Source organism: Coregonus lavaretus (assembly GCF_964263955.1).
Source record: "Coregonus lavaretus genome assembly, chromosome: 33".
Lineage (NCBI taxonomy): Eukaryota > Metazoa > Chordata > Actinopteri > Salmoniformes > Salmonidae > Coregonus > Coregonus lavaretus.
In genome coordinates this window covers 19,241,213-19,269,000 of record NC_140020.1, presented here as the reverse complement: position 1 = coordinate 19,269,000, position 27,788 = coordinate 19,241,213, and the positions used below count along the sequence as shown (strand labels likewise).

Genomic DNA, 27,788 nt, shown 5'->3' with positions numbered 1-27,788 from the left:
CGATTAGGTGAGGAGGCCACCAGGTTAAGGGAGCTACTGGCGAAGAGGGAGCAGGAGTTAATGTTGCAGAGGATGGAGCTATTAGAGGCGATTAGGGAAAGGGTGAGAAATGAGGCACGGCGAGAGGAACTCGGTAGGCAGCTGAGGGAGCGGAAGGTTATGATGAAACCCAGTCCCGCTCCTCACACCAAGCAAGTGGTGTGCGTCACCAGTCCGGTCCGGCCCGTTCCTGCTTCCCGCACTAAGTGTACGGTGCACGTCGCCAGCCCGGCCCGGCTCGTTCCTGCTTCCCGCACTAAGTGTACGGTGCGCGTCGCCAGCCCAGCCCGGCCTGTTCCTGCTCCTCGCACTAAGCCTACGGTGTGCGTCGCCAGCTCTGCCCGGCCTGTTCCTGCTCCTCGCACTAAGCCTACGGTGTGCGTCGCCAGCTCTGCCCGGCCTGTTCCTGCTCCTCGCACTAAGCCTACGGTGCGCGTCGCCAGCCCAGCCCGGCCTGTTCCTGCCTCTCGCACCAAGCCTACGGTGTGCGTCGCCAGCCCTGCCCGGCCTGTTCCTGCTCCTCGCACTAAGCCTACGGTGTGCGTCGCCAGCTCTGCCCGGCCTGTTCCTGCTCCTCGCACTAAGCCTACGGTGTGCGTCGCCAGCCCAGCCCGGCCTGTTCCACGCACAAAGCCTACGGTGTGCGTCGCCAGCCCAGCCCGGCCTGTTCCTGCTCCACGCACCAAACCTACGGGGTGCGTCGCCAGCCCAGCCCGGCCTGTTCCTGCTCCTCGCACTAAGCCTACGGTGTGCGTCGCCAGCCCAGCCCGGCCTGTTCCTGCTCCACGCACCAAGCCTACGGGGTGCGTCGCCAGCCCAGCCCGGCCTGTTCCTGCTCCACGCACCAAGCCTACGGGGTGCGTCGCCAGCCCAGCCCGGCCTGTTCCTGCTCCACGCACCAAGCCTACGGGGTGCGTCGCCAGCCCAGCCCGGCCTGTTCCTGTTCCACGCACAAAGCCTACGGTGTGCGTCGCCAGCCCAGCCCGGCCTGTTCCTGCTCCACGCACCAAACCTACGGGGTGCGTCGCCAGCCCAGCCCGGCCTGTCCCTGCTCCACGCACAAAGCCTACGGTGTGCGTCGCCAGCCCAGCCCGGCCCGTTCCTGCTACTCGCACCAAGCCAGGGGTGCGAGTCGTCAGCCTGGTCCAGCCCGTTCCTGCTACTCGCACCAAGCCAGGGGTGCGAGTCGTCAGCCTGGTCCAGCCCGTTCCTGCTACTCGCACCAAGCCAGGGATGCGAGTCGTCAGTCCGATGAGGCCCGTTCCGGCTCCACGCACAAAACCAGGGGTGCGAGTCGTCAGTCCGGTGAGGCCCGTTCCGGCTCCACGCACCAAGCCAGGGGTGCGTATCGTCAGCCCGGTCCGGTCCGTTGCTGCTCCACGCACCAAGCCAGGGGTTCGCATCGTCAGCCAGGTCCGGTCAGTTCCTGCCTCACGCGCCAAGCCAGGGGTGCGCGTCGTCAGTCCGGTGCCTGATCAGGTACCGGGCAGCTGCTCCACAACGGAGCTTGAGCAATCCGCTCCGTCGATGTCCGGTCCAGATCCAGCCAGTGGGGTCAGACCGGACCGGGGGCGCTACGGGGGAATTGTGGAAGGGTGGTGGTCAAGCCCGGAGCCGGAGCCGCCTCCGAGGAGGAATGCCCACCCAGCCCTCCCCTGTTTGGGTTTTGTTAAGGCGCGGTCGCAGTCCGCGCCTTTAGGGGGGGGTACTGTCACGCTCTGGCTCCGGGACTCTGTATGTTGAGCCAGGGTGTGTTCGTTTCTTTGTGTTCTGTTTCTTGGTTGGGTTGTTCTAGGTTGTTGTATTTCTTTGTTTGAGTGACTCCCAATCAGAGGTAACGAGTGTCAGCTGTTGGCTCGTTGTCTCTGATTGGGAGCCATATTTAAACTGTCTGTTTTCACCTTGTGTTTGTGGGTTTTTGTTCCTTGTCAGTCATTGTCACTGTGGACTTCACGAATCGTTATTTGTTTTGTTGTTTCGTGTTTCGCTTTAATTAAATAAAGCATCTTGTTCGTGCAACACGCTGCGCTTTGGTCTACTCCTTTCCAAGACGATCGTGACAGGACAATAACACTTAGGCATCTACTTCCAGCGTATACATACTATATATACAGTTGAAGTCTGAAGTTTACATACACCTTAGCCAAATACATTTAAACTCAGTTTTTCACAATTCCTGACATTTAATCCTAGTAACAATTTCCTGTCTTAGGTAAGTTAGGAACACCACTTTATTTTAAGAATGTGAAATGTCAGAATAATAGTAGAGAGAATGATTTATTTCAGCTTTTATTTCTTTCATCACATTCCCAGTGGGTCAGAAGTTTACATACACTCAATTAGTATTTGGTAGCATTACCTTTAAATTGTTTAACTTGGGTCAAACGTTTCGGGTAGCCTTCCACAAGCTTCCCACAATAAGTTGGGTGAATTTTGGCCCATTCCTCCTGAGAGAGCTGGTGTAGCTGAGTCAGGTTTGTAGGCCTCCTTGCTCGCACACGCTTTTTCAGTTCTGCCCACAAATGTTCTATAGGATTGAGGTCAGGGCTTTGTGATGGCCACTCCAATACCTTGACTTTGTTGTTCTTAAGTCATTTTGCCCTAACTTTGGAAGTATGCTTGGGGTCATTGTCCATTTGGAAGACCATTTGCGACCAAACTTTAACTTCCTGACTGATGTCTTGAGATGTTGTTTCAATAAATCCACATCATTTTCCTTCCTCATGATGCCATCTATTTTGTGAAGTGCACCAGTCCCTCCTGCAGCAAAGCACCCCCACAGCATGATTCTGCCACCCTTGGGATGGTGTTCTTCGGCTTGCAAGCAACCCACTTTTTCCTCCAAACATAACGATGGAGACCAGAGGACATTTCTCCAAAAAGTAAGATCTTTGTCCCCATGTGCAGTTGCAAACCGTAGTCTGGCTTTTTTATGGTGGTTTTGGAGCAGTGGCTTCTTCCTTGCTGAGTGGCCTTTCAGGTTATGTTGATATATGACTTGTTTTACTTTGGATACAGGTACTTTTGTACCTGTTTCCTTCAGCATCTTCACAAGGTCTTTTGCTGTTGTTCTGGGATTGATTTGCACTTTTCGCACCAAAGTACATTCATCTCTAGGAGACAGAACCTGTCACCTTCCTGAGCAGTATGACGGCTGCGTGGTCCCATGGTGTTTATACTTGCATACTATTGTTTGTACAGATGAACGTGGTACCTTCAGGCAGTTGGAAATTTCTCCCAAGGATGAACCAGACTTGGCTGATTTCTTTTCATTTTCCCATGATGTCAAGCAAAGAGGCACTGAGTTTGAAGGTAGGCCTTGAAATACATCCACAGGTACACCTCCAATTGACTCAAATGATGTCAATTAGCCTATCAGAAGCTTCTAAAGCCATGACATCATTTTCTGGAATTTTCCAAGCTGTTTAAAGGCACAGTCAACTTAGTGTATGTAAACTTCTGACCCACTGGATTTGTGATACAGTTAATTTTAAGTGAAATAATTTTTCTGTAAACAATTGTTGGAAAAATTACTTGTGTCATGAACAAAGTAGATGTCCTAACCGATTTGCCAAAACTATAGTTTGTTAACAAGAAATTTGTGGAGTGGTTGAAAAACGAGTTTTAATGACTTCAACCTAAGTGTATTTAAACTTCCGACTTCAACTGTATCTATGAAAAATGATCTGCAGTTTGCATAACAATGCAGTTGTAAAGCAGTCATTTGTATCCACATTACAAATGATGTGCTGACAACACAGTTTGTCAGTAACTCGAAATGGGAGGCTTTCACATTCAGCCCATTGAAAACAGTAAAAGATGGATCCGTTTTTAGGAGCCATGAATGGCAGGCTTTCTTTCTGTGATTAAATCCTAATCAATACAACAACAACAAATTCTAATGGGAAACCTTGGGAATTAGGCCTACGTTGTTGTTACATTACATTCTTGCCTTTTTTATATATAGTAGTTGTGTAGGGTACTTATTAGCAAATTCTCTGAAAGACACTCTCTGGCAAACCGATTTCCAGAGCATGTTGGTGTTTTGGAAAAGGTAAACGTGTTTATCGTCTTGGTCTTATGGGCAGGCGGGCAGTAAGCATTTTTTGTTTTATTCACAAAATAATTGTAGGCCGAGACACGCGCCGACAGAAAGACGCATCAATCTCAGATAAAGCATCCGAGCGTGCCAAACAGTCTGGACAAAAAGAGTATGGCATGTCATACTTTTTCTGGCCAGATGGCATGAGACACATGGGCTACATATAGTAAGACAGAGAGGGGTGCTGTTTCCCTCGCTAGTTTCAGCAGAGAGGAAGTGGTGAAGCCAGAGGGCTCACTCTCAGAGACATGAGCATCTTGTCATTATATACAGATCTCTGGTTTCAGCCACTTGCGAATTAAAATAAAAGTTGACGGGTGCACAGTTTGGATGCTGGCTTCCCCTAAAGTAAATTGAGGTTTTGCCAAAATTATATAATTACTTCTGTCTAAATAAAATAATTCAAAATACTTTACCAGAGAGCTTGAGTTAGCCACAGAGGATCATTACGTTATTTAAGAAATAAAAAAATAGCTGTGGATTGTTTCAAATCACAAGTGCAAAGGCCTATGCCTATTTGGGAAGCCAACAATTTGGGCAGTGCGCGTGGCAATAGGCCTAGCTGATTATTGAGTTGCAACTGTCAGTGAAAAGTCTCTAAAATGTGTGAAGATAATGTGTCTCGAGTATAATTTAAAATATTGAGACAAGAAGAAGGGGAGGGGTGTGTGGAGAATACAGTGCATTCGGAAAGTATTCAGACCCCTTGACTTTTTTCACATTTTGTTACGTTGCAGCCTTATTCTAAAACTTGATTGGAGTCCACCTGTGGTAAATTCAATTGATTGGACATGATTTGGAAAGGCACACACCTGTCTATATAAGGTCCCACAGTTGACAGTGCACGTCAGAGCAAAAACCAAGTCATGAGGTCGAAGGAATTGTCCGTAGAGCTCCGAGACAGTATTGTGTCAAGGCGCAGATCTGGGGAAGGCTACCAAAAAATGTCTGCAGCATTAAAGGTCCCCAAGAACACAGTGGCCTCCATCATTCTTAAATGGAAGAAGTTTGGAACCACCAAGACTCTTCCTAGAGCTGGCCACCCGGCCAAACTGAGCAATCGGGGAGAAGGGCCTTGGTCAGATGGTGACCAAGAACCTGATGGTCACTCTGACAGAGCTCCAGAGTTCCTCTGTGTAGATGGGAGAACCTTCCAGAAGGACAACCATCTCTGCAGCACTCCACCAATCAGGCCTTTATGGTAGAGTGGCCAAACGGAAGCCACTCCTCAGTAAAAGGCACATGACAGCCCGCTTGGAGTTTGCCAAAAGGCACCTAAAGGACTGACCATAAGAAACAAGATTCTCTGATCTGATGAAACCAATATTGATCTCTTTGGCATGAATGCAAAGCGTCACGTCTGGAGGAAACCTAGCACCATCCCTACGGTGAAGCATGGTGGTGGCAGCGTCATGCTGTGGGGATGTTTTTCAGCGGCAGGGACTGGGAGACTAGTCAGGATCGAGAGAAAGATGAACGGAGCAAAGTACAGAGAGGGCTCTGACATGCACTGTCAACTGTGGGACCATATATAGACAGGTGTGTGCCTTTCCAAATCATGTCCAATCAATTGAATTTACCACAGGTGGACTCCAAGCAAGTTGTAGAAACATCTCAAGGATGATTAATGGAAACAGGATGCACCTGGCGCTCAATTTCGAGTCTCATAGCGAAGGATACTTATGTAAATAAGGTATTTCTGTTTTCTGTTTTCCGAGTGGTGCAGTGGTCTAAGGCACTGCATCGCAGTGCTAGCTGTGCCACTAGAGATCCTGGTTTGAATCCAGGCTCTGTCGTAGCCAGCCGCGACCGGGAGACCCATGGGGGGCGCACAATTGGCCCAGCATCGTCTAGGGTAGGGGAGGGAATGGCCGGCAGGGGATGTAGCTCAGTTCGTAGAGCATGGCGTTTGCAACGCCAGGGTTGTGGGTTCGTTTCTCACGGGGGATATAAAACATTAATAAAAAATAAAATAAAAAAAGTAATGTAGGCACTAACTGTAAGTCGCTCTGGATAAGAACGTCTGCTAAATGACTCAAATGTAAATGTGATACATTTGCAAAAATTTCTAAAAACCTGTCTTCGCTTTGTCATTATAAGGTATTGTGTGTAGATTGATGAGGAAAATGTTTTATTTAATCCATTTTAGAATAAGGCTGTAACGTAACAAAAGTCAAGGGGTCTGAATACTTTCTGTTTATTGTCACACTAATAAATTGTTGTATTTCATCTTAAATTATGTAATAATATTCCAACCTTGTTAATCCTTATTTAGTGCAAATATGGCATGATTTCACTATTTGTATCCGTTTGCTTCACTTTCAATGAGGGACTTTGATTTTGTAGGCGAAACGCAAATTCCCCTATTGTGGCTAATCCTTATTGTGGCTAGCTTCACATACGTAGTACAAGTGGGTACAAATGATGTATATAAACCCTGGATTGCTGATGCTATTTATTGGCCATTGAGAGGCTTTGAAGGCACCGGTCGGCCGTATTGGCACTCCCCAGTAGGAGCAGCCCTCCATAGGAATGAATGGAATTCTACAGTATTTCAATTAAATGGACAAAATTACATGTATATATACAGGTAAAAGTCAGTAAATTAGAATATTTTGAAAAACTTGATTTATTTCAGTAATTGCATTCAAAAGGTGTAACTTGTACATTATATTTATTCATTGCACACAGACTGATGCATTCAAATGTTTATTTCATTTAATTTTGATGATTTGAAGTGGCAACAAATGAAAATCCAAAATTCCGTGTGTCACAAAATTAGAATATTGTGTAAGGGTTACATTTTGAAGACACCTGGTGCCACAAAATAATCAGCTGATTAACTCAAAACACCTGCAAAGGGCTTTAAATGGTCTCTCAGTCCAGTTCTGAAGCCTACACAAACATGGGGAAGACTTCAGATTTGACAGCTGTCCAAAAGGCGACCATCGACACATTGCACAAGGAGGGAAAGACACAAAAGGTTATTGCAGAAGAGGCTGGCTGTTCTCAGAGCTCTGTGTCCAAACACATTAATAGAGAGGCAAAGGGAAGGAAAAACTGTGGTCAGAAAAAGTGTACAAGCGATAGGGATCACCGCGCCCTAGTCAAGATTGTGAAAAAAAAACCATTCAAAAATGTGGGGGAGATTCACAAGGAGTGGACAGCTGCTGGAGTCAGGGCTTCAAGATCCACCACCAAGAGACGCTTGAAAGACATGGGTTTCAACTGCCGCATACCTCGTGTCAAGCCACTGTTGACCAAGAAACAGCGCGAAAAGCGTCTCACCTGGGCTAAGGAAAAAAAGAGCTGGACTGCTGCTGAGTGGTCTAAAGTCATGTTTTCTGACGAAAGCAAATTTTGCATTTCCTTTGGAAATCGAGGTCCCAGAGTCTGGAGGAAGACAGGAGAGGCACAGGATCCACGTTGCCTGAAGTCTAGTGTAAAGTTTCCACCATCAGTGATGGTTTGGGGTGCCATGTCATCTGCTGGTGTCGGTCCACTCTGTTTCCTGAGATCAAGGGTCAACGCAGCCGTCTACCAGCAAGTTTTAGAGCACTTCATGCTTCCTGCTGCTGACCTGCTCTATGGAGATGGAGATTTCAGGTTCCAACAGGACTTGGCGCCTGCACACAGCGCAAAATCTACCCGTGCCTGGTTTACGGACCATGGTATTTCTGTTCTAAATTGGCCAGCCAACTCCCCTGACCTTAGCCCCATAGAAAATCTGTGGGGTATTGTGAAAAGGAAGATGCAGAATGCCAGACCCAACAACGCAGAAGAGTTGAAGGCCACTATCAGAGCAACCTGGGCTCTCATAACACCTGAGCAGTGCCAGAAACTCATCGACTCCATGCCACGCCAACCAAGTATTGAGTATTGTACATGCTCATATTTTTCATTTTCATACTTTTCAGTTGGCCAACATTTCTAAAAAATCCCTTTTTTGTATTAGCCTTAAGTAATATTCTAATTTTGTGACACACGGAATTTTGGATTTTCATTTGTTGCCACTTCAAATCATCAAAATTAAATGAAATAAACATTTGAATGCATCAGTCTGTGTGCAATGAATAAATATAATGTACAAGTTACACCTTTTGAATGCAATTACTGAAATAAATCAAGTTTTTCAAAATATTCTAATTTACTGACTTTTACCTGTATATATTTTTTTGTTTGTTTGTTTGTTTTGTTTGTTTGTTTTTGTGGGACAGTAACATTAGTAATCTCAAAAAAATTATACTGTAAAGAATGTAAAATATTTTTCCATGTTTTATTTTATTTGTATGTTTAACTCACATAGCATCATTTAAAAGTATGCATTAAGGTGTCTGTAATAGAATAAATGTGGCAAAAACGAATGTAGACATTAATAAATGCTTTTCTATAGCTTCCATATTTTGCCCAGGCAAACCCACTGAGCTATACGAACCCCGCTCTGCCTATCGCTTGTCTGTCTGGAAAGCCTCCACAAATGAAAACGTACCTTAACACATATGCTGCATTCATCACAAGCCGGAAACTCCAAACCTCAGAATTAAAATTAATGCAAGTTATTTGTGTGGAGCTTCCTATTGGTTGATTCTGATACTTTCCAATTGGGAAGCTCGGGTAGGCCTACCGCCTATCATCTTTCTACAATGAGTTTCCATGTCATAAAATTCTGAGTTTCCTTGATCCAACATGTCATGAATGCATAGACACAAGGGACCATTATTAAAAACTTGTACACCCCCCCCCCTCCCCCTTCCTAACCTTGAGGCATCCTGAAGTGACTAAGCAGATATAAATGGCCGCCCTAGTTGTCCCGGTCTATCCTGAACGGGATCAGCAGTGTTGTTTTGCTGAATGAGGGATTGAGCCCACCACTTATCTTCCCCTGGGAATTAAGGAAGTCTATGTGATGCACCTCTGCCAGACTATAAGGCAAAACAGAGGTCAGGTTATTAACTGTTGCTGACCTAATGGCTTTTGCAACTCAGCAAAGTCATGCCACCTGGGAACTGTTTTTCCCTGCTTGAAATTGTATTGTTGTTTATTTCCCCTCAGCAAATTACATAACCCAATTGCTAAAATGTGCATAGTGATGATGTCAAAAGCTCAAAACGATTTCATGACAATTAGTCGGACTTTATTACATCTTCGACCCCCCCCCCCCAAACTTCAAAATGATCATAATATACAGTTTGGAATTGTAATCCATTTCTCCTCATTCATCCAAAAAACATTTTGACATGTCAGTTGTCCAGCACAGTTTTGAATATGACTGGTGCAGGCCTCCATTTACTCAGCTTCTTCACTTCCAGGATGTCTGCCTCCCTGTCCTCCATCCTCTTCCTCGCTACATATGGAATACTGTGGAAAGACATCACACACACCAGCCACAAATAAATGGCAAAACATACTATACATCTGGAATGCCTCTTCATCTAAACCTTGCATCAATCATGTACATATGCATAAATAATATAACTTGTTAAATACAATTCTACTTCCCCAGGTCTCCAGAAGTGCAGTAGTTTAAAAGTGATCTTAATTGGTTTTATGTCTCACCATGTCTTTTTTGGAGGTGGCTGAAGAGGAACAAATGTGTCTGCACTGAAGGTCAGTGACCTACAGAGGAGGACAATTTCACTGTGAGTATGAAACCACTATCACACATCACTGAGCATGCTGATACGCATCTTTTCACAAATGTGAAACTGTGGTTGTCTCAATTATCTCTCCTTCCTCCCAAAGTGTGCACTTGTCCGCTCCACTTCAATGATTTGAAAGGATATCACTGAAATATGGTGGAAACAGCCACTGCCCCATGACTCCACCAACCTACTGCTTTTATATTGGTTGGAAGTAGTGAACGACTGTACACTTCAGGAGAAAGGAGAGATTATTGGGATGCCCACTATGTGCTAAATGGTTGTACACTTGCTGGTTGTTCATTGAAACTGGGCAATATAAAGACCAATAGCACCATCTGTTAGCCATCTGTAGTACTTCATGTCTGAAAAGAAGACAGAGCTACTGTGTATAGTGCATTCGGAAAGTATTCAGACCCCTAAGACTTTTTCCACATTTTGTTACGTTACAGCCTTATTCTAAAATGTATTAAATTGTTTTATTTTCTCATCAATCTACACACAATACCCCATAATGACAAAGAAAAAACAGTTTTTTAGAAATTTTATCAAATGTATAAAAAAAGAAAAATGGAAATATCACATTTACATAAGTATTCAGACCCTTTACTCAGTACTTTGTTGAAGCACCTTTGGCAGCGATTACAGCCTCAAGTCTTCTTGGGTATGACGCTACAAGCTTGGCACACCTGTATTTGGGGAGTTTCTCCCATTCTTCTCTGCAGATCCTATCAAGCTCTGTCAGGTTGGACGAGGAGCGTTGCTGCACAGCTATTTTCAAGTCTCTTCAGAGATGTTCGATCGGGTTCAAGTCCGGGCGCTGGCTGGGCCACTCAAGGACATTCAGAGACTTGTCCCGAAGCCACTCCTGCGTTGTCTTGGCTGTGTGCTTAGGGTCATTATCCTGTTGGAAGGTGAACCTTCACCCCAGTCTGAGGTCCTGAGCAGGTTTTCATCAAGGATCTCTCTGTACTTTGCTCCGTTCATCTTTCCTTCGATCCTGACTAGTCTCCCAGTCCCTGCCACTGAAAAACATCCCCACAGCATGATGCTGCCACCACCATGCTTCACCGTAGGGATGGTGCCAGGTTTCCTCCAGAATTGACACTTGGCATTCAGTCCAAAGAGTTCAATCTTGGTTTCATCAGACCAGATAATCTTTTTTCTCATGGTCGGAGAGTCCTTCAGGTGTCTTTTGGCAAACTCCAAGCGGGCTGTCATGTGCCTTTTACTGAGGAGTGGCTTCGTTTGGCCACTCTACCATAAAGGCCTGATTGGTGGAGTGCTGCAGAGATGGTTGTCCTTCTGGAAGGTTCTCCCATCTCCACAGAGGAACTCTGAGCTCTGTCAGAGTGACCATCGGGTTCTTGGTCACCTCCCTGACCAAGGCCCTTCTCCCCCGATTGCTCAGTTTGGCCGGGTGGCCAGCTCTAGGAAGAGTCTTGGTGGTTCCAAACTTCTTCCATTTAAGAATGATGGAGGCCACTGTGTTCTTGGGGACCTTCAATGATGCAGACATTTTTTTGGTACCCTTCCCCAGATCTGTGCCTCGACACAATCCTGTCTCGGAGCTCTACGGACAATTCCTTTGACCTCATGGCTTGGTTTTTGCTCTGACATGCACTGTCACCTGTGGGACAGGTGTGTGCCTTTCCAAATAATGTACAATCAATGGAATGTATCACATGTGGACTCCAATCAAGTTGTAGAAACATCAAGGATGATCAATGGAAACAGGATGCACCTGAGCTCAATTTTGAGTCTCATAGCAAAGGGTCTGAATACTTATGTAAATACGTTTTTGTTTTCTACAACAATTTCTTAAAACCTGTTTTCGCTTTGTCATTATGGGGTATTGCGTGTAGATTGATTAGGAACATTTTAATTTAATCCATTTTAGAATAAGCCTGTAACAAAACAAAATGTGGAAAAAGTCAAGTGGTCTGAATACTTTCTGAATGCACTGCATCTACTGCACTGGAGCCTACTGTATATATCGTATTTCAATCCAATTTAATATCAACACAGCTGAGGGAAAACAAAAACCTCACCCAAAATGTGTTGTTGGTAATGTTGATCCAAACTTGTGAAAGTCAGGACTGTACTCAGGTGTTAGATAGGGTCTAGAACCAGGTGCAGAATGGCAGGTAAACTTGACTGGAATGGAGGAACAAGCGGTTACATTATGATTCATTTATTCTCTCGTGGACAGACTTCGTAAACGTAATCGAGCATCTGACCAAATTATGCACGATTTTAGATCTGGGTTAACCGAGATTATGATACATTTAACACTGAGCATAATCTTGGTTAACCCAGAAATAAAATTGTGTGTAATTTTATGTTTACTTAGTCTGTCCACAAGAGATTACACCGAGCATAGCAGAGCTAGAATGTATTCTTCTATTAACCTAAATCATGCATTCCAATTTAACATCAGATAGCCTAAACATAACCGCAGATAATCATAAACTACTTATCAACTTTAACACGATAGCCTTCATCGGATAATCATGTTTCAATAATAATTTGGCAAAACGTATGAGTCTTCACTACTACAGAATATTTGCTGTACATACCTTGTTTTTTCCTCCCGATGGTGGCCTCCAGAGTTCTCTCTGAAGAGCACCGTATGGTCCTATAATGGTGACCTCCCTCCAGCAAACAGCGTTTGCCAACATGGAAGGTTCTGGGCTGACCAAAGTTGGGATAAAACGTCCACTCAGTCTGGGACACCATGTTGGCCTCTACAAAAATAGATAAAGAGGGTAAAATAAATGTAAATACAGAGGTTTGCAAAACATCAGAGTTAGTGATCTAATAATGAATGACGTCACACAGTTATATTTATGATGTAGTACTGTACATTCAATAGGGGTTACTGACGTGGTACCGTTTCTGTCAGATTAATGGCACTTTATACACGGAGTGTACAAAACATTAACAAAACATTAAGAAACCCCTTTTTGACCTCAGAACAGCCTCAATTCGTCGGGGCATGGACTCTACAAGGTGTTTGTATTTTGTATTTATTAAGGATCCCCATTAGCTGCTGCCTCTTCCTGGGGTCCAGCAACATTAAGGCAGTTATATACAATTTAAAATATTACATGACATTACATTTCATAACACATTAAGTGTGTTTCCTCAGGCCACTACTCTACTATCACATATCTACAATACAAAATCCATGTGTACGTGTGTGTAGAGTGCGTGTCTTATCATGTGAATGTGTGTCTGTGCCTGTGTGTGTGTCTCTTCACAGTCCCCGCCGTTCCACAAAATGCCTTTTTATCTGTTTTTAAAAAATCTGATTCTACTGCTTGCATCAGTTACCTGGTGTGTAATAGAGTTCCATGTAGCCATGTCTCTATGTAGAACTGTGCACCTCCCATAGTCTGTTCTTGACTTGGGGATTGTGAAGAGACCTTTGGTGGCATGTCTTGTGGGGTATGCATGGGTGTCCGAGCTGTGTGCTAGTAGTTTAAAACAGACACCATGGTGCATCCAGCATGTCAACACTTCTTACAAAAACAAGTAGTGATGAAGTCAATCTCTCCTCTACTTTGAGCTATGAGAGATTTACATGCATATTATTAATGTTAGCTCTCTGTGTACATTTAAGGGCCAGCCGTGCTGCCCTGTTCTGGGCCAATTGTAATTTTCCGAGGTCCCTCTTTGTGGCACCTGACCACACGACTGAACAGACAAAACTAAAGCCTGTTGGACCTGCCTTTTTGATAGTGTTGTTAAAAAGGCAGAGACTGCGCTTTATTATGGAGAGACTTCTCCCCATCTTAGCTACTGTTGTATCAACATGTTTTGACCATGACAGTTTACAATCCAGGGTTACTCCAAGAAGTTTAGTCACCTCAACCTGATCAATTTCCACATTATTTATTACAAGATTTAGTTGAGGTTTAGGGTTTAGTGAATTATTTATCCCAAATACAATGCTTTTAGTTATTGAAATATTTAGGACTAACTTATTCCTTGCCACCCATTCTGAAACTAACTGCAGCTCTTAAGTGCTGCAGTGATTTCACTCGCTGTAGTAGCTGATGTGTATAGTGTTGAGTCATCCGCATACATGGACACACTGGCTTTACTCAAGGCCAGTGGCATGTCATTAGTAAAGATTTAAAAAAGTAAGGGGCCTAGACAGCTGCCCTGGGGAATTCCTGATTCTACCTGGATTATGTTGGAGAGGCTTCCATTAAAGAACACCCTCTGTGTTCTGTTTGACAGGTAACTCTTTATCCACAATATAGCAGGGGGTGTAAAGCCATAACACATACATTTTCAATCAGTTGACTATGATCGATAATGTCAAAAGCTGCACTGAAGTCTAACAAAACAGCTCCCACAATATTTTTATTATCAATTTCTCTCAGCCAATCATCAGTCATTTGTGTAAGTGCCGTGCTTGTTGAATGTCCTTCCCTATAAACGTGCTGAAAGTCTGTTGTCAATTTGTTTACAGTAAAATATCATTATATCTGGTCAAACACCATTTTTTCCAAAAGCTTACTAAGGGTTGGTAACAGGCTGATTGGTCGGCTATTTGAGCCAGTAAAGGGGGCTTTACTATTCTTGGGTAACGGAATAACTTTTGCTTCCCTCCAAGCCTTGGGGCACACACTTTCTAGTAGGCTTAAATTGAATATATGGCAAATAGGAGTGGCAATATCTTCCGCTATTATCCTCAGTAATTTTCCATCCAAGTTGTCAGACCCCGGTGGCTTGTCATTGTTGATAGACAACAATTATTTTTTTCACCTCTTCCACACTCACTTTATGGAATTCCACAGGGAGCATTCCACAGGGATGCTGGCCCATGTTGACTCCAATGCTTCCCACAGTTGTGTCAAGTTGGCTGAATGTCCTTTGGGTGGTGGACCATTCTTGATACACACTGGAAACTGTTGAGCGTGAAATACCCAGCAGCGTTGCAGTGCGCCTGGCACCTACTACCGTACCCCGTTCAAAGGCACTTAAATATTTTGTCTTGCCCAATCACCCGCTGAATGGCAAACATACACAATCCATGTCTCAATTGTCTCAAGGCTTAAAAATCCTTATTTAACCTGTCTCCTCCCCTTCATCTACACTGATTGAAGTGGATTTAACAAGTGACCTCAATAAGGGATCATAGCTTTCACCTGGATTCACCTGGTCAGTCTATGTCATGGAAAGAGCAAGAGTTCTTAATGATTTGTACACTCAGTGTATGTTGAGAATCCAAAGAAATGTGTAGGCTAACATCAAACAACAAATCATCTGTAGATGTACATGTACAGTGAGGGAAAAAAGTATTTGATCCACTGCTGATTTTGTATGTTTGCCCACTGACAAAGAAATGATCAGTCTATCATTTTAATGGTAGGTTTATTTGAACAGTGAGAGACATAATAACAACAACAAAATCCAGAAAAACGCATGTACATTTTTTTATAAATTGATTTGCATTTTAATGAGGGAAATAAGTATTTGACCCCCTCTCAATCAGAAAGATTTCTGGCTCCCAGGTGTCTTTTATACAGGTAACAAACTGAGATTAGGAGCACACTCTTAAAGTGCTCCTAATCTCAGCTTGTTACCTGTATAAAAGACACCTGTCCACAGAAGCAATCAATCAGATTCCAAACTCTCCACCATGGCCAAGACCAAAGAGCTCTCCAAGGATGTCAGGGACAAGATTGTAGACCTACACAAGGCTGGAATGGGCTACAAGACCATCGCCAAGCAGCTTGGTGAGAAGGTGACAACAGTTGGTGCGATTATTTGCAAATGGAAGTAACACAAAATAACTGTCAATCTCCCTCGGCCTGGGGCTCCATGCAAGATCTCACCTCGTGGAGTTACAATGATCATGAGAACGGTGAGGAATCAGCCCAGAACTACACGGGAGGATCTTGTCAATGATCTCAAGGAAGCTGGGACCATAGTCACCAAGAAAACAATTGGTAACACACTACGCCGTGAAGGACTGAAATCCTGCAGCGCCCGCAAGGTCCCCCTGCTCAAGAAAGCACATATACAGGGCCGTCTGAAGTTTGCCAATGAAGATCTGAATGATTTGGAGGAGGAGGAATGCTGCCTATGACCCCAAGAACACCATCCCCACCGTCAAACATGGAGGTGGAAACATTATGCTTTGGGGGTGTTTTTCTGCTAAGGGGACAGGACAACTTTACCGCATCAAAGGGACGATGGACGGGTCCATGTACTGTCAAATCTTGGGTGAGAACCTCCTTCCCTCAGCCAGGGCATTGAAAATGGGTTGTGAATGGGTATTCCAGCATGACAAGGACCCAAAACACACGGCCAAGGCAACAAAGGAGTGGCTCAAGAAGAAGCACATTAAGGTCCTGGAGTGGCCTAGCCAGTCTCCAGACCTTAATCCCATAGAAAATCTGTGGAGGGAGCTGAAGGTTCGAGTTGCCAAACATCAGCCTCGAAACCTTAATGACTTGGAGAAGATCTGCAAAGAGGAGTGGAACAAAATCCCTCCTGAGATGTGTGCAAACCTGGTGGCCAACTACAAGAAACGTCTGACCTCTGTGATTGCCAACAAGGGTTTTGCCACCAAGTACTAAGTCATGTTTTGCAGAGGGGTCAAATACTTATTTCCCTCATTAAAATGCAAATCAATTTATAACATTTTTGACATTGTTTTTCTGGATTTTTTTGTTGTAATTCTGTCTCTCACTGTTCAAATAAACCTACCATTAAAATTATAGACTGATCATGTCTTTGTCAGTGGGCAAACTTACAAAATCAGCAGGGGATCAAATACTTTTTTCCCTCACTGTACATGATCTAAGCCCAGTGACTCACGTGGGAAGGACCTCAGCAGTCTGGTCTCCTCAGGGAACTTGATCAGTTTGATGTGAGGGAGTGGAGCATCACTGTAGCGAGGCGCAGGCAGCCACCGCAGACCAGAGCTCCAGTCAAGGTCACACCTGGAGAAGTACCTATCAGTACCCAGTCACCAATCCGTGTGCTGGACAGCTACTTGGTGTGCAGGCTTTTATTCCAGCTCAGCACTTACACACCTGACAGAGTTTATCAGCTAATCATCAACTAAGTATCAACTAACAATCAATACCTTGATTAGCTGTCTTAGGTTAAGGGTAAGGTGCCGTAAACATTTGGCATCATGAAATTGGATTTAAAAAATATATATTGCAGATAAGGAGAGAGGTAGGCTGAGCTGCGGTGTAGAAGTAGCACTGCAGGATTACTGGTTGCTGGCTTGCTGCAGCTTCGTCTGCTCTGACATTGTGACATAGCTAATGATGAGTCAGACAGCCCTGTCAGAATGCCATTGTGTCAAGCCAGTTCCAGAGACATGTGAGTGGTGTGAGTAATCACTTTCTCACTTTGTCTTTGTGTTCATCCTACAGTAACTCTGTCATTGACGTATCTTGGTATGTCAATGAATGAATGAAGTTAAATTATAAAGGAATGCTATTGCCTACAGTCTGGTGTTCTTAGATCTGGACTTAGCTTGCAACGGTCACTGTGCCTGCTCTGTATCTTAGCTACCCTACAAACAAACAGTGTAGAAAAAGATAAAGCACAGAAAATAAAGTGATTGGTAGGGTGCAAAGCTTTAACCTCTAGACTATACATTCAGTTGTTTGTAAAGTAACCCTTTATCCCTGTACACTTCTTAAAGATGAATACCCTTTAACAACTTTGTTGATGTTCATACAGTGTATACAATAGTCTAGACGATCACTTACTCTGTCAGGTTGGGCACTCTGTGCCGAATGTGCGGTCTGTATTTTTTCTCTCCTCCATGTGAATAGTGTCTGCCGTGGGGTCCGAGCTTGTCCAAAGCGCCAAAAGAACACATGCTGGATGGGAACCACCTTGTGCACGAGTTTATTGCTTCATATTTCAAGGAAGCGTATCCTGACAGCGATTTTACGTTGACCCTGGTTGGCAGCGATCATTCATGTTATCTAGACCAAGTTTAATGCGTCTCGTCCAAAAAAGTTGTTGGAAACAACAGGCCTGTGAGAAAAGCTTGTAGCCTATTGGTTATAAGGACTCTACACTCATCAAATGTACAAGCTGTTGCTAGGAGAGAATTACAAACTTCTCTGAGAGGGGTGGGTCGTTCCACCAATTAGGTGCCTTTTGGGGAGTGTTACTTGGTGAGAAAAAATAACGTTTTATTTCTCCTAATTTTAACATTCTGTCATAAAGAGCAAATAAAACTTAATAAACAACATGTTTTCCCTTCTCAAGAGGTTAAATAAAATATTTACTAAAGTAAGTGCCTATTATATTTACATTTAAGTCATTTAGCAGATGCTCTTATCCAGAGCAACTTATAGGAGCAATTAGGGTTAAGTGCTCAAGGGCACATTGACAGATAACAGGGTTGACCGTGAAGGCGTCCGCATACATAGGTTTGGTTTGCTTCTAGCAAAACACAGCTAGGCGAAACGAACATCTGTGCTTGCATACTCCCTAAAGCCCTTCGCTTGAAAAACAGAGGCAATATTGCTGTTGTTTGTCCCTCTTGAGCCACCGTAGCAACAACATAGTCAGAAACACTTCCACAAAATAGTCAGAATTAATCAATAAAATCTGTCATTCATTTCAACGTTTTTGCCAAGGAAGCTTAGTAGCGCAATTTTACATCTAACTACAATGTTTGGTGCAATATTTCTCAAGTGAAAAAATGTCCATTAAAACTAATCTCTCATTGAATGACAACAAACACTTAATGTTCCCACTCCTACTAGGAGTAGTACTTTTGACCAATCACTGACGAAGGGGCGTAGACTTCGACTTCGACTTGCGCTCAAAACAGTCGAAAACAAACCTGCCGAACACCAAAATGAACAAAAACGTCACAAAATTTCGTCATAATATATGTGCAGTTTTGGAAGCATTGGTAAGCTTTACAGGGTTGACGATTTCATCTTAAATCCAAAAAAAAATTCTAGCCTGTCTATCTATGGGTAACAGGGTTGATGTGTTATGAAAATTGCCAAAAATAGTAGAACCAGCTCACTTGCTTTTACACTACGATTTGACTATTAGATGTTCAATGTTTCTTTAGATGTTTTTTTTAAAGGAATAGTTTCACCATATTAAAACAAGTGTTCAGTTCACGTAACAGGGTTGACCTTAAAATGTGGGATAAATTGTTGTTTTTTTTACCTTAAAATGAATCACATGAAATAAATAATAATCTTGAGAAATGAGGGCTTTACAATGATGGTGAAAGCTTGGAGAAATGTTGGTGTTAAGTGGGTTAAAATCTTCCTGGAAGTCACCCGAGGAACATTTCAAAATGCTGAATTTTGGCACTTCAGCAAGTCTTTATTCATTTTAAAAATCAGATTGGTTGACTTGTCAGTGCGTCAATCTAATTACATAATTTTCAAAATCCCCATCAAAATCCATCTGTTTAAACTAGAGATAGCTGTTTTTTTTCAAGGAACATTATTATTTTCTTTGAAATAATTTATCCTGTCTTATGTTTGACAAGGTGGAGGCAAATAGTGCAAATAGCTCAGCTTCAAAATGTTAGTGTTCAATTTAGTGATAGCCGAGCCCTGCCCGTACCCTAGTTATTAATGAAAAACAGCCCTGACCCAGCCCTAACCCAATATATGTCGGGCCTGTCAGGCTAGGGTCCGGTAGCAGAGCTCTAACCCCACCACCCCAAAGGCTTAGACTTTGAGGTGTTAAAGGAAACTTCATTTAATTTAACAGGATTTTAAAATGTAATATTTGTGCACAATTTCTACTTAAAATATCATAGGCACTCATTTCGTGGAACGACCCAGATATGAAAATGAGAGGTGATGGGAGGGTTACTTGTGCAAAGCATGGAAGGGTTAGGCCTATAACACATTGACAAAGTGTCAGATGTATGACCTGTTATAATAACACATTTTAGTATGAATTTGCTTATAGATCATTTGTGAAGGATCTATGTAGGCATTGTAAAGGTTTTCTGAAGACAAATTTCGAAATTTGGTAGTGCATCAGCAGTTTTCCACTTATTTTGTCAGTCACTGACAGTCACTCAATTAGCCCATGTCAGCTAAAAAAATATATATTGCAAAGTAAGGTAGTCTAGCCAGCCATCCAATAGTACTGTTGACCAAGTGCCTTTTACAAATGTAGACCTATTTTGTAGGCTACTATTTTAAAACGGCATAATTTGAAGCGAGATTTGGTTGTTAGCTGACATGGGCTAAAAATGTTAGCTGACATGGGTTAATTGAGTGACTGTCAGTGACTAAAATAACAAGTGGAAAACTGCTGATGCATTACCAAATTTAGAAATTGCACCTTGTGTATTCTAATTTTCTAACTCTCAGCAGTAAATTGAGTCCCCGAGTGAGTTCCAAAAAAAAAAAAAAAACGGGCAGATTATGGTGTCATTATCTGTCACAACAATTTATCAGTGTCATGTTTTTTTGTATGTTCAGACAAGTAGGCTATACTATGTAGGCATATGTCACTAGATGGCGCCATCCGATCATTTACCAAGCCTATGCGTGGATACTAAACGTTTTATCTAGTCAAGACCTAAACTTGACTTTCTCATAATGGTGCCCTGATGTGCCCTAGTCTAGATACATATGTCAAAGGCTTTGGCAGAGTAAATTGCAATTTGTAATGCTATCCCAATAAATGTATCGGAGCCACACTCAAAATGTAAATAATCTGTGGCATCCTTTTACTTAGGTGTACTTTGATTTTTAAACCCTCTCTATGTAGCCTAAATGTAGAATGTGTCTTATTATTTGGGATAATCTGTCGACTCTTCACTTGCTTGAAAACAATAGATTACATAAATTTATATTTGCTAAAACTACAAAATCCTAAAAAGCATTTGCTTTTGAATGGGAATTTGGAATATATATTAGATAAATACTACTGCTTGAACGCTGGCCCTTTAAATCCACCTGTTGGGGCGCAAGACTCTGCGCCTTCGGTATCGTGGAGCTATAGGTTAACTGTGATTTGAAGACGCCGTTTATTACGAGTGCCAGGAGTGTTGCGGAGCTCCTATTTTAATACGGTCATATGGTAGCCAAACAGATTCTCTTTAGTCGCTCTATGGATTACATTTGCCTGTCCAAAGCATCTTCCTATCCGGGATGTTTTAGCGCATAATTTGGATCTCTTGATATCCATTTCAAGACATCGCTTGGATTTATATGATTTTTATTCTTATTGAGTAATCTCTGCATTGAAATGTCTGTCGTTTTCATAATGTCTAGGCCACTGGTCTAATTTCCAATTAAGAAATTGCGCCCCAAAACGTTTAGACTTCAAAGTCAGACCGTGGATGCGCGTTTTGTTGGAGACGTTCTGCAACAATTTGTTGCAAACATTCAGAGCAAAGTGATGGTGTCGTTATCACCTCGGTTTGCCATGACACCATAATCATTTAGTTTTTTTAAATGTAATTCATCCGAGTCCTCTTTTCGTGTTATTCAATTATGTTCACTTTCGCTGCCTTTTGCTATATGCTGTCACTCGTCCTCTGTGCTTCCCTGATCTTCTTTGCGATATGGCATGTAAGTGGGTGTTTTATTACTTGTTTTTGTTGGGGTTATACGTTTTTGAAGTTGCAAAATTTGCTTTTTATATGATTATGAATTATTTTAGTTATGGACAATATTCCATAATGGTGCGTAATAGCCTAGTCTATTTACCTGCTCACAACCCCTTTGCCTTGTGCGCAAGATAATTCATACAGTATTCGATGTATGCAAAGGTGCAGTTTCAATGCCCAACCTTTCACTTGAATTATAATGTTATTAAGATCCCCATTAGCTGATTCCACCAGCTCTAACGGGTAGAAAAACAATGTACATCCCAAAATTGACAGATGCGCACCTGTATCTTGGACGTTTAGCCTAAAACACCACTCTTGGCTTGCATTTCCACTTCATTGTACTAAATGGTCATATCGGTTTTATTTTGTTATTGCAGATTTTTTTGCTATGGTTTCATTGACTGGGCATCATGCACCTCTGTGCAATCGATTGGGAAATATGTTAGAGACGTTGGACACACTGTTCTAACCCACTGAGACGAATTCTCCCCCCACACAGTTTTATCTGTGTGTTATTGTCTTTATTCAAACCAACCGGGTACGCCAATAAGAACGCATTACAATATTTTGATAATATAATGATTTACTCTGAAAGCCCTTGCGCCCTCCTGCGGAACTTTATGTAAAGGAATATTTGGGTCTGGTCACACAGCACTTGGCCCCCGGCGACCGTCGCGCCTTTGCATAGCAATAGACCTGAGACTGAAGGGGAGCTTCAGGTTGACTTCTGAGCCCAGGCTTACTGGAGGCATGGTATATGTCTGTCTGTCTGTCTGTCAGGCCCATGTGGTGTACAGAGCATTGGACAGATCCCATCTAGTCTATAAGGAGACTGCCTACAACTCAGGAATAGAATAACATAGGGCTTATGCCATTCATTCTGTTGATATTACTGTAATATACTGTAATGGGGTAATTTCACACACACACTGTTATCCAAAATAACTTACAGCTCATACATACAGTACATTCAATATATCTGGCCCAACTGTGGTCTTGTAAAGCACCATGTTCCAACCAACTGAGACTTATGGGAACCGCAATGCTTCTGATGGCAGGGTGGCGATATCTCTAGCAGCCTGATTTTCATTCACAAAGACAGGCAAAAGCTACAGAAACAGCTACAGAACTCACTGTAAGTGAGCATACTCAGAATAGCCTGTTATGCAGTCTACATGGCATGAGGGCACATGCATAGTCAAATAAATGGGTTTTAATTACCAGCCCTTTTCACATGACAGCATGCCTGTCATCCAGACATCATCTGAGTAATTGTAATACATGATCCCATACACTCTGACATTGAAATGTGCCCATACATGCTACAGTAAATATCCATCCCACTGGGCAAAAACTGGTTAAATCAAAGTTGTTTCCAAATAATTTCAACCAAAAATGTCAATGTGATGATGTTGAATCAATGTGGAAAACTGATTGGATTTGCAAAAAGTCATTAACATAAGGGAATGTAGTATTTTATTCACCCAGCCTTTAACCTAAATCCAATGACATGGTGACATTTGTTATTGATTTCACATTGAATTCACAGTTAGTTGACAACTCAACCAAATGTAAATCAAAACTAGACGTTGAACTGACGTCTGTGCCCAGTGGGATTTTATTAATTATCTTACATCTAATTCTCCTGCCAATTATCTTCTCCCTCTACTTGACAGGTGTATGACAGTTCTGCTTTTTCTTTGTGGACCTGTCTGGTGTAACATGCCCTGTAACATGTAACGGCAGGTACCCCGGCAGGTAGGAGCATTGGGCCAGTAACCGAAAGGTTGCTAGATTGAATCCCGGAGCTGACAAGGTACAAATCTGTCATTCTGAGCAAGGCAGTTAACCCACTGTTCCCCTGGCGTCGATGATGTGGATGTCATTTAAGGCAGCCCCCCACACCTCTCTGATTCAGAGGGGTTGGGTTAAATGTGGAAGACACAGTTCATTTGAATGCATTCAGTTGTACAACTGATTAGGAATCCCCTTTCCTTACATATCTTCCTATTTACTCTCCTGACAAGCTTGAAATTCCTCTGTCTAAGCTCTCATATTTAAACTGTATGTGTCCCTCAGAGAGGAAGGTAGTCAGACGGAATGACGTTTGGAATATCAGGACATGTCTTGTCATTAATCACTGCCTGTTAACAGGTGGCCTCATCTCTCACAGGGCATGTACTGTACTATGGGCTGACTGATGAGAACCCTATCAGACACTACATTGACTGATGGATATGATTGGTTGAGCTGTCGTTTCAGTGATGATGCTTCTTTACATGTCCAGACCGCACAGCACTCCCCCTTCTGGGCTTTGGGGGACTCTGAAAGGTTGTATCTATAGCAGTGAAAGATACTTTTATGTTAGTGACAAAGACAAGCTGACGTTCAGTCGTCAAGTTCATTGACTAAGCTGAAACCCTCGACTCTATCTAGCTTAACACATGTTCAAGGTTGATCAATGACAAGATAATCTCATTCAATGCGCTTAAAAGTCACTCTGTCTGTGGAAGGAAAATCCCACCTCACTGGTTAGCTATCTAGCTTCTGTCCAGATTGAATGATCAGTAATCAATGATGTAATCTCGGTTACACCATCACTCCTGGGACTGCTTGTAACTGATTAGGGGGCATTTAAATTAACATACCAGATGAACTGTGTTCTCCTGCGCTCTGCTCAGCTCCTCACTCACCGACACAAAATGGTTGAGTGATTTCCCTCCATGTAGCAGAGCCCCTAATGTATTATGAGTTTCATTATCGCGATGTGAAGGACTCCTGTGAATCCAGTGATTTATGGGAAAACCCCCCATGCCCATATGATATGTAGAGAGAGTCCCATTGGCAAAGAGGGCATATGTTAAGTTAACATCATTCACTTTCATTGTGGCTATACAGTATATTGTTGTTTTAGTTTTTCTGATGCTTTTAGTGGATGGCGGTTACATTACAGTAAGCATAGTAGGAAACTATGAAGGAGTCATATGTATGCATGGTTTCTGTCCTGCTGCTTTAATGTGTGCCTCATGCTGGTTCCTCCAGCAAATACAGAACATTCACAGGTCTAATGATCCTTCACACTGACTCCCATGCTCCTCCACTCAATGCTACTGTCCTCAGAGCATGCTATTATGTGTCTCCTGAGTGGCGCAGTGGTCTAAGGCACTGCATCGCAGTGATAGCTGTGCCACTAGAGATCCTGGTTCGAATCCAGGCTCTGTCGTAGCCGGCCGTGACCGGGAGACCCATGGGGCGGCGCGCAATTGGCCCAGCGTCGTCCAGGGTAGGGGAGGGAATGGCCGGCAGGGATGTAGCTCAGTTGATAGAGCATGGCGTTTGCAACGCCAGGGTTGTGGGTTCGATTCCCACAGGGGGTATGAAAAAAAATAATGTAAGTCGCTCTGGATAAGAGCGTCTGCTAAATGACGTAAATGTAAATGTTGAAAGGACATCTTGCTCCAAATTTCAATCTATGTGCAGTTTAAGAACATTTCTCTTGATCTTTGAGGCTGTGAGTAACATAAGACATAAGAGTCAGCTTGGGTTTAGTTCAGTTGGGCTGCGCTTAAACAGGTAGCCGAATTCTGATATCTTTTTCACTAACTAGTCTTTTGACCAATCAGATGAGCTCTGAAAAAGATCTGATGAGAAAAGATCTGATGTGATTGGTCAAAAGACCAATTAGTGGAAAAAAGATCAGAATTGGGCTGCCTGTGTAAACTCAGCCTTGGTGGTTGGTTGCACATAGTCCCACACGTTCATTAATCCCTCATAGGTTGTTCATCCATCAATGTGACATCAATTACATTAAGTTACATTGTTTCTCACTGTATGTTATATTGCCTTGTATATATGAAATTGTTGTGATTATGAAACCCATTTTCCTGGCAAGAGGAGGTGGGGTTTTGTTGTTCTTAGCCAGGGGGAAAAAACTAAAATGTTACTTGCCATGCTGGTCTTTGGAGATATACTGTAGGCCTATACAGATGTGAGCATGTTTTTAAGGCCAGTCAACCATGAAGAAGCAGAAACGTCCAGTCCCACATATGGAGCCAATGCCATAAAAAAAAAAAATCTTGATAGGAATCTTCAGGAAATAAATAAAAACACACAGTATAAAGTGCATTTCCCTCATGTAGTTCTGCTGCCTGCAGCCACTTCAAAAAGAGCAGCAATCCCCAAATGGGCAATCTCCACCCACCGAGGAACCGTTTGTGAAGCTTCCAAGCGGTTGCACTGGGCACGTCAGACATTTTGTTGGTATTCAGTTTAGTGAGTTGATTTGGGGCATCAGCCTGCAATGAATGTGACTGTGAGCAGACCAGACCAGACCTGTCAGTCCATGATTTCCTTTCCAGTCATAGAGATGTACTGCACCCAATTATCAACCCATTTAACTTTATTCTGCACAGGGTTGATGAGAAAATTAACCCATCTCAGGCGGTTAAAAATCCTCCTGAATAATTAACCATAGCTGCTCAATTATTAACATTGAACTTGTAGTCTTTTTCATCAGAATTGATGTTCTCCGCATCGAGGTTGAGGTGTTATTTTTAATGTAATTATTTCTATATGAATGCCTAAAGTAGAATGGCAGTGACGTAAGGTAGGGAATGTGTTCAAAGAGGGTTAGGGTCTTCCACAAACAAGCAGATAACAGTTGAGTTGCCAGTCGACCATAGTGTCTGTGGACCAAGCGTGGCCAGCCATGCTTGCCATGTATGAATGTATGTTTACACCTGGTCAGCAGAAAGTGTTACTGTGCCAGTTTAGTCAACATTGAATTCAAAGAGTTTTGAAACCAGCCAAAGGTGGCATGATGTCAACCGTGTGCTTACAGGACGTCACCTCATATGATGAGGATGATAAGCATGAATATATAGCGTGGATTTCCAGAATATTCCATCCCTTCATCACACCCCACTGCCCCAGGTGATTACAAACAGTCCATCCATGTTGTTTGCCATCGGCCCGTGAAGAATTGAGGGAGCATCAACACACAGTAGAGCCTGCCAGAATCACACCACAGGGAGATATGGCTGGCTGGCTGTGTGTGTGTTTTTGTATCACCAAAAATATATAAATACACATGATCCTAAGGACTTACATACATGCAAACACATCCACTCTCTGCCTCTGCTGTGCCGCTGTATGGTCACAGGGAATAGACATGTAATGACAGCTGTAGGACAATACCCTCCTATGCGATTACTAGCACTGCTTCTAGTCCTAGTCCTAATGCAGCTCTGTCTGTCTGATTGATCCGGTTTGTCATGCTGTGCTGTGATCGCTGTACTAGCTTCCAGACAGCCTATACAACCACTGACACAGCTACATCCACTGACACAGCCACAGCCACTGTGAGTGATAAACACTGATGCAGGCAGAGAACTAAAACCATTTTTATTTCTCTCTCTCTCTCTCTCTCTCTCTCTCTCTCTCTCTCTCTCTCTCTCTCTCTCTCTCTCTCTCTCTCTCTCTCTCTCTCAGATAACAGCCTTTGATGAGCTGCAGGCAGACTTTAAGGTCCCCATCGATCAGGGCAATCCACTCCATGCGGTACGTATGTTTCTCTGCTGTGCTAGTACCCTTACATATTCCTCATGTATTACTGTCAAACATGCTCTCTCACTCCAGTAGTATGTTCATTGTGGCGAATGTGTCTGGAACATGTGAGCGTGTGGTGACTGTAGGATGTGCTCGTGGTGAATTAGTGTATGATGTGTCATGAGTGTGGTATCTGGAATATGCATGTGTAACCAGTGTGTTTAGAGCATGTGAGTGTGTGTGCTGATTGTTTTGGGCATATATGTGGTGCGTGTGTGTCGGCGTGCCTGATGCGTGTTGCTCTGCGTGTGTGTGTGTGTCTGTGTGTGTGTGTGGGGGAAGGGCTTGGCAGAGGTGTGTAATCAGTACCAGGGGCCGCAGCCAGATGTGGTGTCCAGCTTGCTGCTCCAGAAGATCTCCCTCAGTCATCTGCATCTCTGCATTAATAATGCAGGAACCTGCTGGCTGCATGGTGTTCACTTCCTCCTTTCCTCCTCCTCTGGACTTGGACTGAGTGACTAACAGGCATCTCACATCACAGGTTTAAAGGCCACAAAACCCTGACTATGTCTGAAATATAGTGCACTACTTTTGACCAGGGCCCACATACTGTGTAGTGCCATTTCAGGTGCACACTCTGTATCAATTATGTCCCATTCATCAGAGAAGAGATGGGACAGTGAGGTTGATAAAGGACAGGTTCCGCTCCTTGAATGCCCTCTGGGGTTTCTCGGTTTTTATTCCCTCTGGGGTTTCTCGGTTTTTATTCCCTCTGGGGTTTCTCGGTTTTTATTCCCTCTGGGGTTTCTCGGTTTTTATTCCCTCTGGGATTTCTCGGTTTTTATTCCCTCTG

At 43.2% G+C, this 27,788-nt stretch overlaps 2 protein-coding genes across 2 annotated transcripts in view; one reads left to right on the top strand and one right to left on the bottom strand.

The window, feature by feature from the left end:
- Window positions 1–9,381: 9,381 nt before the first annotated feature.
- spats1 (spermatogenesis associated serine rich 1) lies at window positions 9,382–17,644 on the bottom strand (the record flags this gene model as incomplete). The annotated part of the gene is made up of 6 exons (XM_084150840.1): window positions 9,382–9,499; window positions 9,698–9,757; window positions 11,832–11,937; window positions 12,360–12,527; window positions 16,621–16,745; window positions 17,532–17,644. The coding sequence occupies 6 exons, from the start codon at window positions 17,642–17,644 to the stop codon at window positions 9,382–9,384; spliced, it is 690 nt and encodes a 229-aa protein (XP_084006966.1).
- Window positions 17,645–20,784: 3,140 nt separating this feature from the next.
- Window positions 20,785–27,788, top strand: part of LOC311108172 (protein cornichon homolog 3-like) — a gene marked incomplete at its 3' end in the record, with an annotated part of 54,907 nt that continues 47,903 nt past the window's right edge. The window contains exons 1-2 of the mRNA XM_084150790.1: window positions 20,785–21,347; window positions 26,879–26,947. Coding sequence (XP_084006916.1) covers window positions 21,270–21,347; window positions 26,879–26,947 — 147 coding nt within the window. The 5' untranslated portion in view covers window positions 20,785–21,269. The remainder of the gene's footprint in view (window positions 21,348–26,878; window positions 26,948–27,788) is intronic.